The 15,000-nt window shown below is 50.2% G+C and overlaps 1 protein-coding gene across 1 annotated transcript in view; it reads right to left on the bottom strand.

The window, feature by feature from the left end:
- Nucleotides 1-15,000, bottom strand: part of LOC130404942 (phospholipid phosphatase 4-like) — a 45,898-nt gene that overhangs the window by 30,679 nt on the left and 219 nt on the right. Inside the window, exon 2 of the mRNA XM_056609891.1 lies at nucleotides 14,990-15,000. This exon is cut by the window's right edge and continues 54 nt beyond it. Coding sequence (XP_056465866.1) covers nucleotides 14,990-15,000 — 11 coding nt within the window. The remainder of the gene's footprint in view (nucleotides 1-14,989) is intronic.

Raw genomic sequence — 15,000 nt, 5'->3', positions numbered from 1 at the left:
TAAACAGATCCATGCTTACGGACATGCATGGACAAAAACCTTTTGACTCTATAATGTTGAATCCATCATAAATATGGATGTGGATTTGTGGATGTTGTCTCCGTAGAACCATTCTCCACTCTATTGAGGGTCATTTTGAGGTCGATTATATTTCTTGGCTGTAGAATCTACTGCAGAAAGAGTTTATTTTGGCCTCTGTCTGTTTGGCTGTTTGTCTTCAGCGGTGCCATGTTTCCTACCACCACACGGATCATCTAGTTTTGCCAAAGCCGCGTGTGCGAAATAAATATATTTTTGTTTCCGATTTCAACTTTTCTGTATAAAAATAACCCTATCTTGGTCACAAGGTTTTTCTTTCGCTATGCATTAGAATTTGACTGAAGAGGATTAGAATTTTCAATCTGGGGGAGAAGGCGAGGTATCGATTTTTTCCCTGAGCCCGGACAGTGGTGGATGTTCACTTATCCATGAATTCAGAGACAATTCACCCGTTTTCTCTAGGGGTTTTGCTGTTGGCAGAGGGTGAAGAGGAGCCTGGTTCTGGCTGCAATAACTACACCAGTGGACCATACAAAGGAGCAATAAAGATCAGGGTTTCGTCTCACAAACACACATACATGCATGCATTTATGCACGCACACACACATGCTCAAACGTACGCACAAACCCATGCACACACAGACCAACACACACACACACACACACACGCTCACACAAACACACTGACTTATACAAAAACAAACAGGCTGGCACACAGGCTGGGTCCGACACACACACAAACACTCTCTGACAGACACAGACACACACGCACACTTTAATGTCGGCATCAGAATGAGGGATGGGCCTTTCATCTGGGCATCTCCTCACCTGCCCCGGTGAAGATAAGAGAAGCACTAAATAAACACAGATGAATAAAACATTAGAGAGAAAATGAGAATGAGAATGAGAACGAGGAGGAGGAGGAGCAGGAGGAGGAGAACGATGGGGGGAGCAATGACATAAATAAAGTGAGGCAGCGAGCTGGACCCGGTGGTCCAACAATAGACGTGGGTACTGGCAGGCGAGGCGCGGCGGTCTATCCACTCCGGGGTACGGGGACGCTGGTGTTCAGCAGAGTGTCTTTCCAGCCGTAGCCCGCGACAACGGCGATGTGGTGTTGTGTCAGAGGCAGGCAGTGAGCCCCCCGACACCAGCTTCCCTCCCCTCCAATGTGCCTGCTCGGCTCCGGACCTTTATCTGAACACTGCAGGCTTGTCTCCTCACAGCCACTTCCTTTTTGGATTATGGAACATTTTAATTGGAACTATTTTTTTCAATAATGCTATTGCAATATATTAGTGGTACAGGCGGGGCAAGGAAATCATGGAATTGGAAAACGGTTGGAAGTGAAAGTCTCGATCGGTACAGAGAGCGTCTGATTTCAGATGAAACGAAGTGATTCAGGGCAACATGATGAACATACGGAGTAAACACGGAAAACACTCAACAAATAGGGCTTTCATGTCGAGGAGTAGACAACCGTAGGACACGATGTCCCTTTCGCAGTCAATCAGCTCGAACAAAGGGGCCAGCTTGGGCTTGAACACAAAGTCGACGTGCAGTGATACAACAGATAAATTAGAAGAAGAAGAAAGACAGAAAAACACCAGATCTATGGAGGCTAGGGACAATGCAAGGCCAGGGATCTGAGACATATGGTAAAATAAGGGAATTGGTTTGTTGTGTGTGTGTGTCTGGGACGTCTTTGTGTGTATGTGTATGTGTGTGTGTCTGTGTTCATGTGTGTATGTGTGTGTATGTGTGTGTGTGTGTGTGTATGTGTGAGTGTGTGTAGGTGTGCGTGTAGGTGTGTGTGTATATGTATGTGTATGTGCACGTGTTTGTGCACGTGTGTGTGCGTGTGTACGTGCGTACCTGCGTGTGTGTGTGTGTGTGCTTGCGCATGCCTGTGTGTGTGCGTGCGTGCCTGCCTGCGTGTGTGTGTGCGACAGCAGGGTGCTGCTGATGCGACACCTCCAGGGATTGCCATGCCAGTGCTGCTGGCGTGCTGCTGGTTCCCCGAAGGATCAGCATTGTCAGAGAAACCTTGGACCAAGGATGGACCCCCCTCCCTCCTCTCCCCCTCTTTCCGCTCCCCATTGTGTGATTCTATTTTCTCCTCGCCCCGCTTGGCTTCTCCCTCCTCCGTCTCTTTCGTTCTAATTAAAACGTGTGCCGTCCGTCCCTCTCGTCTGTCCGTCCAGTCCCTCTAGCTCGTCAGTAGGCCCACTCCCATTACAACGGGCACCAATGGGGCTCCGCAGATTTCAATAGCTGTCCAATTACGGCGACGATCTCGTCCAACTAACGCCTCCCTCCTCTTGTCTCTCGTTCCTTTAAACGCACTCGACGGAGCTGTCATGTACGCTTTGACAGGGAGAATGTGATGCGCAGCCGCACTCACATTGAAGACTAATTGACACGGTCTGTTCAGATCAGGCGTTGTATTCCCATCCCCATTACCCAGTGCTTTGCGGTGCGGTTCTCTGTTTTCATTAGGGATTATTCGGTCCATGACTACAATTATATTCCCTTGGATTGCCTCCTGCCATACTTCCAGCAGGTCTGCCTACACATGTCCCTGAGACCTCCCAGTGGCTCACCAAATGGTCAACCCCCAAATGGCTAATAAGACATCAAGTAGGCCTATTCCGACCTGACCCAGAGATCACATTGATAATGAACCCTTGTTTTCTTGCTGCAAGTCAACAGCAGGGAATGAAAGGAAGTCCAAGGTTATCAAATAAAAGAAAATGGAGGATCACCCAAAGGAATTGCTCATTAATATTCATGGACTGAGATGGACGGTATGGTACACATGACACAATTTCATCAGTAAACACACAACTTTCTGCGACAGAGAAAGTCTTGGACAGACCCGAACCAAAATACACCTTTATAGATTTATGAGCCGAACAACTCGCTCATAAGTGACAAGTCTACAGTTTGTCATTAGCCTAACATCGCCAGACCATTGCAAATTACAAATTTTCCAGCTCCTCCTAGCTGAGTGTTGATGTGTCCCTGAGCAAGACACTTAACCCTAACTGCTCCTGGCGAGCTAGCTGTCGCCTTGCATGGTTGACTCTGCCGTCGGTGTGCAAATGTGTTTATTAACCGATGTAAGGCGCTTTGGATAAAAGCGTCTGCTAAATGCCAGCAGCTGTTCTGGTTGTCTATGAAAATGACTTGAAGGCGCTGCCATAGGGCACTCCTCTGTTCAGCCATTGTGACAAACTCGCCCCTTAATAGATAGAGGGTTGTGATTGGCCCGACCCGGGCAGGTCTGCTGGGAACCTGTCTGAATGGAGGGGGGCCAGACCCATATGCCAGAGCAAATAAAAGATAAGTTTGCAGGTCTCCATGCCCAAGACCTCCCTGAGCTTGTGTGGGGAATGGCTGGTTTAACCTGTGCACATTGATTGCATAATGCACAACAGATGTCAGAAGAGTCCAATCAGTCTGACTCAGGCCAGCCGAGGCTACTTAACCAGCCATCCTCCACACACGCTCCAAGTTCTCAGCTCTCCAGGTGATCTTCTTTGTGTTCAGGGGGAAGAATGACATGTGTTGAATCCTGATTTGCGGGCTCTGCCTCCCCTGCATCAAGTATGCATGCGAGTTCTTTCCTTTGTTTTGACATCTCTCCCACGATCAAAGTGTCTCCTCTACTACAAACACCCCCTTTATATTCCGTCAGGACGGCCAGGGGAAATTCATAAAGACACTTGTACAACGGCCCCATCTGTCTTTGTAAAGGTACAGCAATTTAGCAATACAATTGTGAAGAATAGATAAAAAACCAATGACGCCTCACATAGGAAACCGCTTGGCTCTAACAACGTCGCTGTCTAATTGTCTTTATTTTTTCTATTGTTTTAAACTGGTTTCTGTCCTTTACATCTATCCCTTCCTGCTTCAGGGATATGCCTTTATGCTAAAGACATTTCCATCAAATGTTTTCTACTGGTATCTTATGATTTTTAAGTTGATGTTAGTACATGTTTAGCATCTATGATTTCCGCTGCGTTACATGGATTTAATTTATAATAATTAGTGAAATGAAGTGCTAGACCTGATAACAATATTCCTCTTTTCAGTCAGTTTTACCATAGTAGTAATCTGAGACTCTGAGTCATCATGTGAAATGTTGGATTTCATTGTCATATTAAAAGAAGCGAGTGGCTCGTTCTGCAGCTCAGAAATCGACTTTAGCTTGCGGTTTATCTGCACTGTTTATCTGCAAGTCAACACATAGGGGACCATACAAACACTTAGTGTGTCACACAGTCACCCAGTCAGCACATTTCGTACTACAACTTACCCACCGTACATCCTACGCTTTCAAGAAGCCGAATATCCTCAAGTGAAGCAACTGTAAGGCAGAAGAGGGAAAATCCTGCATATTACTTTGCTCACAATAGATCCTGCCCCAGTCCCATAACACCCATAGGTTGGTAAAGCAGACAATGGTCAAAAAGTAATAAAAGGCCAGGATCTGCAGACCACAGCAACAAAATTGCCCACTGGCTTTGGTTCAAAGTACATTTGGACTACAATCGAAGCCTTGTGCATCCGGAAGCCATCACTATGATTCAAGATTCTTAGTAATCACTGCAGTGGACTTCAATGCACTACAACCTTTATTAAAATAATCCCTAATGTACCAAGTAATCATCGTGGTGACGTTTTCAGATAACCGAAGCAACATGCCGTCTCTTTCTCTTTCCACCAATGCTTGATACCTCCAGCACTGAAGTTTCCTACCCGCACATAATTAAGAAGGAGCTGAAAAACATGCTCGTATTTTTGTCTTTAATAAGGGATGGCGGATGAGAACAGGAAACAGAAATAGGCCAGCATTACACTTTAAGGGGGGACACGGGGGATACATACGTACCCAAAACAGCCGAGGAAGTAATGACTTTCTGGAGCAAACGGAAATACCAGGCTGATGATCCTCTTGTCGTATGCAAAGCAGCTAAATGGCAACCCTAATACACGTTGTTGTCGGGGGGGGGTTCAATTTCCTCACTGTTTGTGCCTCTGACGGTTGGAAATGTCACCGAGCCATTTCCATTTAGAGTGCACTTTAGTTTTCCTCCAGAGCACCCAAGGTCCTGCGAGTGCCAGGGCACTGGCTTGGCTGTGAGAGGAGTGAGGTGCAGTCAGACAGACATGATGCTGCTCGGTCAGACCTGATTCCTGTACTCAGTCCGTGGCCCGTGGCCCGGCTTCAGTATATGAATACGAAGCACGGGATCAGACTTGTAAGTCTGCTAAACCAGCGGCAGTGAGCTGGGGGGGGGGGATAATCCCTACTTAGTGGACTGTCATCTTGAATATGATTTGAGCATAATGCTATCATCTTTGATACAGACGGATGTGTATTTTACGATCTGTGTCAGTGGTTAACTTCGCCTCGCTCTGTCTTTCGTCTTTCTTTCAATGTCAAAGATAATACAAATCGGGTGTGGAATGATTACCATTTGGTTCTGGTTAGTAATCACCGTTTTCCATCCATACTTCCAATCTCCGAGGATCATTTGAAACATGCAGAGAGAGAACTGCCTTGAGGTGGATAATTACAATGCGATCGCAGAAACCAGAAGAAAGAGATTGCAATGTGAGAGCATACCTCATTAACTACATCTTGGATGCAACAACAAGCACAGCACCATGGGAAGCTTTAATCACTTCCCTCTGACCTCTCTGATACACTGCATGTTTTATGCATTCACGGTGTAAGGGAAGGTACGTGATGAAATGAGAGCACCGGTTATTTATTTTCAACACTAAGTATAATTGAATATCGAGGAGAGAAAGGTAGCCAGTTGAACAAATGGAGCAGGTACAGCGAGAGCCTTGAGACACTGGGCCATTAGGAAGATGACGTCTTTTCTACCAAGGACCGAGTTCTTACTCATCTATCCCTCCAAAACTAATAGAAATCCAGTAGCTTTTACCATTTGTATGAAGACGTCCTTTCTAACAAGAAAGCACTGCAAAGTACATCCATGCGCTAGCATTTTGCCCTTTGCATTAATTATGATTGTCGTTATTACTAAGTCAGGAACACAAAATACATCCATGCAACCATCTATCCATCCATCTTATAAAAGTACAGCAGCCTTTTCCCATTTGCACTATGATTGTCGTTACAACCAATTAAGGAACGCAAACTACATCCATTCACTCCTCCATCCAGTTTTCTCAAATAAAATTACAGCAGTCTATTTTCCATTCGCACGATGACATACTTTCTACCAAGAAAGCACTTCAAAATACATCGAACCATCCATCTGGAAAACAAATACAGCTGTCTTTTTCTTTGGCACGTGAACCAGAAAAAGGACAAAAGGGTTTGCGTCTGCCATTGCACTGGGAATTCCAGCACACAATTCCATCACTAGCGCTTTTCCAATAACCTTCAAATAGACTTCAATTCCTTCACTTGACCCCAATCATGTCGGCATCGGGCCCCGGCTTTTCAGGTCAGTGGGGACTCGTGTACGGCTCGGGCCCCTAGCGCCCTGGCAAACGACCAGGGCCAGGGTTTCATTCAATGCGTCAATTAACGGCTGGCTTACAGGAAACCCATCTTCACCCAGCTTACGGACTGCCGTCACAGCGCTAAGCCTCATACGCTTCATACGCTTGTGCCTTGCGCAAAACATTTTCATTTACATTTAGGGCATTTAGCAGAAGCTTTTATCCAAAGCGAACGGTTCATACGCAGATTCACTCACTGTCGGCGGAGTCAACCATGCAAGGCGACAGCCAGTTCATCTGGAGCCTTTAGGGTGAGGTGCCCTGCTCAGAGACACCTCCACACTATATCTAGGGGGAGCAGGGGATCGAAATCGTAAGTCAACCTGCTCTACCTCCTGAGCTCAGCCGACCCAAAAGTAGATATAGATATAGAATCTGTACGGTCTCGAATGGTGTAATATCAACCCATATTAAGTAGCATTACTGTGTGTGTGTGTGTGTGTGTGTGTGTGTGTGTGTGTGTGTGTGTGTGTGTGTGTGTGTGTGTTTGTGTCTGTGTGCTCACATGTATGTGTGTGCGTGTGTTCTTTCTGCCAGTCGTATTTTCTTTTCTTTGCTCCTCATTGGATCATCACATGGTAACAAACCGTAATCAAGCTCTTCACTCCATTCGGTGGGAGCAAGGGGAAATTCCTGCATTATTCATTTAACGAGACGCGCTCCGAACAGGGGTGGGCCCCTCGCCGCGAGAGAGAGAGCGAGAGGAGGCTCCTGGCGGGTTTCCGTTTACAATAGTATTTATTAGACGGCGCCGGAAGAGTGCGCAGCGCTGAAACTCAATTCATTACGGTAATCAAGGACCTGCAGAGCCAGGGCTGAACTCAGCCGCCACGCAATGAGACGCTGTCGGCTGTCTTGATGCACGCTGCCTGCCCCCCCCCCCCCCCCTCCCTCCCAGGCACGCACAAAAGCAAACACATAAAACGATAGTTACGTATGTAACTACGGTTCTATGAATTCCGGATGACCGCCAGAGGCGGTGCTTTAGCACTGGATGTTCCATCTCGCGCATGCGCAGGTCGAGTAATTATACCAAAAAAGTCACCTGTGACACCTGGGTGACCCGAGAAAGTCTATATATTCCGGAGTCACCCGAGGTTCTGTTCCAACTGGATCTTCTCGCGGAATCTGAGAAGTCTGAGTGACAGAGAACTCTGGCGGTCATCCGGAATTCATAGAACCGTAGTTACATACGTAACTATCGTTCTATTTCATTCCTACTGACCGCCAGAGGCGGTGCTTTAGCACTGGATGACTAATACCAAAAAGGTCACGAAGAGTGCTCACTTCAATCAAGGCTCGAAGCCGCCGACAGGACAGCCGTCGCCACAGGATGAGGAGCAGCGACATTAACCCTGTAGTATCGGGCAAACGTACATGATGAGGACCATGTAGCCGCGGAGCAAATGTCCTGAAGTGGAACCCCCTTCAAGGCAGCCCATGAAGTAGCCATACTCCTGGTAGAGTGGCACTTAACGGCCAAGGGCATAGGGAGCCCCTGCGCCCTATAGGCATTCAAGATCACATCCACAACCCAGTGGGAGAGTCTCTGTTTCGATAGGGCAGCCCCCTTCCTGCAGCCCCCGTAACAGACAAAGAGGTTATCCGTCTTACGCAAGCTGGTTGTCGCTTCAACATATGCCCTAAGCGCCCGCACCGGGCACAACAGGTCTGACACTCTTTCTGCACCCCCTGGAGAGCCTGGGGGATTGAAAGCAGCCAACTCGATTGATTGGTTTACATGATGGGGAGACAATCGTTTGGGTAGGAAGGATGGGTTCGGCCAGAGCACCACTCCTGACCCATCTGCGTGCCAGCGCAAACACGCCTGGCTTACTGACAAGGCATGGAGTTCACCGACCCGTTTTGCAGTTGCAATGGCAAGGAGAAATGCCGTCTTCATGGACAGCCGCGTCAGGTCTGCCTGACTTAGTGGCTCAAATGGGGGTAGACATAAGGACCTCAGAGCTACTTTCAGGTCCCATGATGGTGCCCTCAGGGATCGCGGCGGTTGAAGCCTCTGGGCTCCCTTCAGAAACTGCCTGATTAGGTAGTGGGACCCTACCATCTGGTTATCCACCCTTGCGTGTGTGGCTGAGATCGCGGCCATATAAACACGCAGGGTAGACGCAGCTCTTCTGTTGTCCAACACAGACTGCAGGAAGTGTAGTATCACTACCACTGAGCAGGTCTCCGGGACTTCGCCCCGCGCCACGCACCACTGTGAAAACAACTTCCACCTGTTTGCATAGAGCAACCTAGTGGAGGGTGCCCTTGAACTAAAAATAGTACGGACCACTGACTGGTCGCAAGACCTCAGCAGTGGGTCCTGGCTCTCAGGGGCCACACGCACAGCCGCAGGCGGCCAGGATTCGTGTGCCATATGCGTCCGCCTACCTGAGACAGAAGGTCCCGTCTCTCTGGGAGGCACCAAGGCTCTCCATTGAGGAGTTTCAGTAATGGTGGGAACCATGGCCTTCCTGGCCAATGTGGAGCCACCAGAAGTAGGCTGTGACAGCCACGCTGGACCCTGTCCAGCGTTGCCAGTAAAAGGGGAATTGGGGGAAATGCATAAAGCAGGCTGTCTGGCCAAGCATGAGCCAGAGCGTCCTGCCCTAGGGGACTGGTCCTCTCCGTCAAGGAGAACCAAAGGGGACAGTGGGTGGTCTCTTCGGAAGCAAAGAGATCCGCCACTGCCCTGCCATACCTGTCCCAAATCATCCCCACCACCTCCGGATGGAGTCTCCACTCTCCGGGGGGTGGCCCTTGGCGAGAGAGAAGGTCTGCCGCTGTGTTCCGGACACCTGGAACATGGACAGCCCTCAGGCTTAGAAAATGGGGGAACGCCCACCGAAGGAGCCCTTGCGTGACCCGCAGGCTCTGCCTCGATCTGGTGCCCCCCTGATGGTTGACGTGGTAAACTGTGGAGGTGTTGTCTGTCCGGACAAGAACATGTCGGTCCCTCAGAACTGGAAGGAAGTGCCTGAGAGCTAAGAACACCGCAAGGAGTTCCAGCACATTTATATGCTCCAGTCTCTGCTGGGCATCCCACTGGCCTCTGACAGTCCTGCACTGCCATACTGCACCCCAGCCGGAAAGGGAGGCGTCCGTCTCCACAACCTCCCGCCGGGAAGCTATCCTCCCTAAGGGCGACCCCGCAATCAGGTATGCCCTCTCTCTCCAGGGTCTGAGGGCCCGAAGGCACCGCCCAGACACCCTGACCATCTTGTGTCTCTGCCACTTGGGGTCCAAGTGGAGACCATTCACCCAGATCTGAAGGGGACGCAATTCCAGAAGGCCTAGTGGGACCACCATGGATGCTGAGGTCAGCAGACCTATCAGTCGAAGGAAGAGGCTGTATTCCAGCAACTTCCCCCGCCTGAAGCGCTGTAGCAGCTGCAGAATGGTAGCTACGCGCTTTGGAGAGAGGCAGGCTCGCATGGCCACCGAGTCGAGCACCAGCCCCAGATAGCTCACAACCCGACAAGGTGTAAGGTTGCTCTTGGTAAAATTGACCATAAGGCCAAGCCGGTCCACATGGCTGAGGAGAGTGGCTGTGTCCCTGACCGCCTGCTCCCGAGTTGGGGAAATGACCAACCAGTCGTCCAGGTATGGCAGTATCGCCATACCTGTGGCCTGTAATGGTGACAGGGCTGCTGCTACACACCGTGTAAATATACGCGGGGCCAGAGACAGCCCGAACGGAAGAACCCTGAACTGGTAAACCTTGCCCAGAAAAGCAAAGCGGAGGAACCGCCTGTGACGTTGGGCAATAGGGACGTGAAAGTAAGCGTCTTTCAGGTCTATTGATACGAACCAGTCCCCCTGAGCGATAGCCTGGAGGACGTCCGCAACACGCAGCATGTGGAAGGGAAGAACCTTGAGGAACTGATTCAGCCCTCTCAAGTCCAGAATGGGGCGAAACCCGCCATCCTTCTTCGGTACCAGAAAGTAGGTTGAGTAGAACCCATCGAGCTGTTCTTGTGGTTCTACTACTTCGATGGCACCCTTCCCAAGGAGGGTGGCTACTTCCTGTCTCAGGACCAGGGATCTGTCGGGATTGGTGACCACGGTAACCTTGATCCCGCTGAAAGTTGGGGGCCGGCGTCGGAATTGTAGTGTGTACCCGTTGGATAGCGTGGACACTATCCAAGGGTCTGTGGTCTGCTCTTGCCAGTAGCTCAAGTGCTGCTGAGAAAAGCGTCCGACGACCGGCCCTTGGACTTCAGTACCTACCCCCCCTGCCCCTAGGGGCCCTGGGGGGGCGGCGACTGGGCGCCGAACCTCTTGGCGCCTGAAATGCCACCCGTGGCGCAGAGCTACGGCGCTGGTCAGCCCGTGCTGAGAAGTGCTGGCCCCTCGATTGTCCACCTGAACGTGGTTGAGAGCTATTGGCACGGGGTACCGCAGAGGCCCCCGGCCTAGAATGGAGCAGAGGTGCACGCCGTAAGCTAGCAAACTGCTGGCTAGCCTGGCCTACCTGTACACTTCGCTCCAGGGCCTGAAGAGCAGCTGGCCCAAATGTCTGGCCTGGGACTACTGGAAGAGAACGGAGGGTCCGTCGACACACCTCCGAAAGCGGTGACTGCGCCAGCCAAACCTGGCGGCGCGCCAACGTAACAGTTGACATTAACCTGCCTAGCTCCCTAGTCATGTAAGCAAAAGTTTGCAGTGAAGCATCACTGAGGGTCTGTGCTGAAGGATCAGCACCTGACCCACGTATAGTCTGAGACAGCGCCAGAACGATGTGAGAGAGCGAATTCCCAAGACGTCCCACACGGGCAGCAATGTTATAACTCCTGGTAAGGAGGTCATCTGTAATCCGGCACTGGGGCCGAGGGCAGCGCGCATCGGTTCTCAGAGCCTCGTCCGGGGAGACAACCAGGGACGCTATAGCAGGCTCAATCGGAGCTAACCGGTCCAAGCCATAAGAATCAGCATTGGCCATAGTTGCCAGACCTCTGCTATCACTAGTGTGATGGGAGAGAGCCCTTGAATCTGGCCAGCATCTATGAAGCTCTGCGATGTACGGCTCAGAGGGGGGCAAAGAGAAAACGGAAGGTTGAGCGGCCTGTGGAAAAAAGGCGTTCACATGTGCAGATGAAACAGGAGCTTCATCCAACCCCAGTGTTGCCAGGGCCATTCGCACGGCTGGTCTAACAGTGTCGCAGCCGGACACTGACCCTCTAGCCGAGCCGCCCAGAGACCCTTGAGAGAACGCCTGAGAGGCAAGGGACGCTTGCTCTTCCTCCTCTGCAAAAAGGCTACAGGACGCAGCTGTAGACAGCATGTCATCCTCTGTATAAGTGGGTTGCGCAGCCGCAGGGGCCGCGGCTGGTACACCCTGAGCTGGTTGGAGGTTCTGTAGGAGGGTTTTAATCTGAGCAACCTCATCCGAGAGCTTATTCACTTGGTTTGCCAAGTTTTCGACCTTACGGGACTTCCCGGGGGGTCCCCCAGCTGCCGAGGCACGGCGCCTGGTGCCACTAGGACCAAGACCCGAAGGGGGCAACCCTGGTCTGCCCTCCACCTCAGCCAACCTAGCTAGCCTCAGTGCATGAGGCATGAAACTACAGTTCATGCACGGGTTATCCGACACTGCTTCCCTGAGGTGTTCAACCCCGAGACACGCAGGGCACTGGTCATGGCCATCCTCCGCCTGCAGGGAGGCCATGCAGGTGACACAACTATGGGCGCTTAGCATGTCGGCAAATTGCAAGCAAATTAATCAGTAGGCTAGGCAATCGAGCTTTAGGCGAGAGCACCCGAGCAACGACGCGACACCCCGACAATAACAGTGACGGCAAGCTACAGGCGAGAGCACCCGAGCGACGCGACACCCCGACAATAACAGTGACGGCAAGCCTTGGAAACCCAAGCAGCCCACTGGAGAGCAAATTAATACAGGCTAGGCAATCGAGTTCTAGGCGAGAGCACCCAAGCAACGACGCGACAGCCCGACAATAACAGTGACGGCGAGCTACAGGCGAGAGCACCCGAGCGACGCGACCCTCCGACAATAACAGTGACGGCGAGCTACAGGCGAGAGCACCCGAGCGACGCGACACTTGACTCCCGACAATAACAGTGACGGCGAGCCTTGGAAACCCAAGCAGCCCACTGGAGAGCAAATTAACACAGGCTAGGCAATCGAGCTTTAGGCGAGAGCACCCGAGCAACGACGCGACACCCCGGCAACAACACAGTGACGGCGAGCCTTGGTAATCCAAGCAGCGCACCGGAGAGCAATCAGCGCAGGCTAGGCAATCAAGCTACAGGCGAGAGCACCCGAGCAATAATGCGCCCGACGATAGAGTGACGGCGCCAGGAAAATACAGTGACGGCTTTTTGAAAACCAAGCCACTCACTGGCGATAATTAAAGAGCGCAACTGGCTAAATAAATACAGTGACGGCGGCTTGGACCCCAAGCCGCGCACTGGCGCATACAAATGAGCAACCGGGCTTAGGCGAACGCACCCGAGAAACGGTGCGAGACCGAAAGAATAACACGGCGACTGAAAACTAGCCGCCAATTAATGCTCTAAGCAAATTAAAGCAAAGGGTAGAAAGGTGAAATCGGCTGCCGCGCTAGCCGACGGATAGTCGACTACGCGTAGCCTACACACTTTACTCACCCCTGCCGATATCAAACTAATTGCGAGTCGCAGCCCTTGGTGGACGAAGTTAAATCGAGGCACCAACCCTTGGGTTACAAGGCTACTTGCGACAAGCTAATATGGTATCTCTTACAACAAACAATGTTTGTGTGTCCTGCTAGTACGCTACCGCGAGAAAATAGAAGGAACAGAACCTCGGGTGACTCCGGAATATATAGACTTTCTCGGGTCACCCAGGTGTCACAGGTGACTTTTTTGGTATAATTACTCGACCTGCGCATGCGCGAGATGGAACATCCAGTGCTAAAGCACCGCCTCTGGCGGTCAGTAGGAATGAAATAGAACACACACACTCTCATTCACAGCTGACAACGGGCTTGGCCGGTACACGATACTGGAGAGTGTGAGTATGTAAGGTGTACACTCAATGAATTAACGGAGTGAAATAACAACAACAACGTGTTACCTTTGGATACGATCCATTTTAAAAGAGACTGTTCATTTGATAAAATTATGGATCATTTTTACACAACATATTCACGTCTGATGGATGATATGTTTGCTGGCGTTACAAAAATGCAAGGCAGCATCATTTCCTCTTTAATAAAAACCTTGGTGCTCAAGTATTATATAAGGAGGAAAATTATATCTACATTTTTCCACATTTTGATTCACAGTCTAATTGTTTGAGACAATTACGATTATAAAAAATGTCTTTCACCAGTTCTAATCATCGCAAACTAATCAGTAACGGCAATAAACAAAAAAACACAATCATTGTGTAAAACCTCCCTGGTTTACACACTGAAACACATAAACCGTGCATCGGTGGGCTCTGCTGCTTACACTGGCTGTGATCCATTAAAGTGGACAACACACACGCAGCGTAGCCCAAGGACAGTGCAGCCAAGGTAAGGAAGCCTCCCTCTGCAGGTGGGGGGGAGCTGGAGGCTCACTGAGCTGCTGCCTGACATCAGACCCATGAGAGCAGGGCTGGGAGGGCGTACACTGCATCTGATATCACGGTGCTGTCAGATACATCTCCCATGTTATGGTGATGAGCACTCCAGGTTTAAGGTTGCGTATAAAGAACCGTGTGCAAGAAAGAAATATGAAATATAAGTTTCAAGAAGCTTCTGAATATTTTTCAGGTCAGGTATCCATATTTTTTGGTCCATAAACCGATCTCTCTCTCTCTCTCTCTCTCTCCTCATCTCTCTCTCATCTCTCCTCTCTCTCCCCCTCTCTCTCATCTCTCTCTTCTCTCGTCTCTCAGGCACACACACACACACACACACACACACACACACACACACACACACACACACACACACACCACACACACACACACACACACACACACACACACACACAACATGGGTCGTTCTAAACATGCAGTCCTTCCACACAGAATAACACAGTTGTACTATTACTCCTTCGAAATGGAATACAATCAAAGTTGTCCATGTGATTGCTAATTCAACTCATTAACGATGCGTTTGGCGGCCTCTAGGTGGAGTCATAGTTTCATTTTTTTTCCCTCTATTGATTATCATCTAATGGCAGTGCCTGATGGAGATTTACATCAGGTGTAGGCTGTAATCACATTACAGGCTGGGCGTGAGGCAGACCTGCCATCAAACCGCAACGTCTGGCATGGTCACAAGGCACCGGCTGCCGTCAAAGTCTCACTATCTCTGTCTGCACAACGGAGCAGCGCCTCCGCCTAACCACCGTTCAGTATGAACTCCATCGGGAAACTACACTTAAGATTACTTACACAAAAACTCC

The sequence above is a fragment of the Gadus chalcogrammus genome, chromosome 15 (assembly GCF_026213295.1).
Source record: "Gadus chalcogrammus isolate NIFS_2021 chromosome 15, NIFS_Gcha_1.0, whole genome shotgun sequence".
In the NCBI taxonomy this organism is placed as follows: Eukaryota; Metazoa; Chordata; class Actinopteri; order Gadiformes; family Gadidae; genus Gadus; species Gadus chalcogrammus.
The sequence above is the reverse complement of the archived record's forward strand: the minus strand, read 5'-3'. Positions and strand labels throughout refer to the sequence as shown.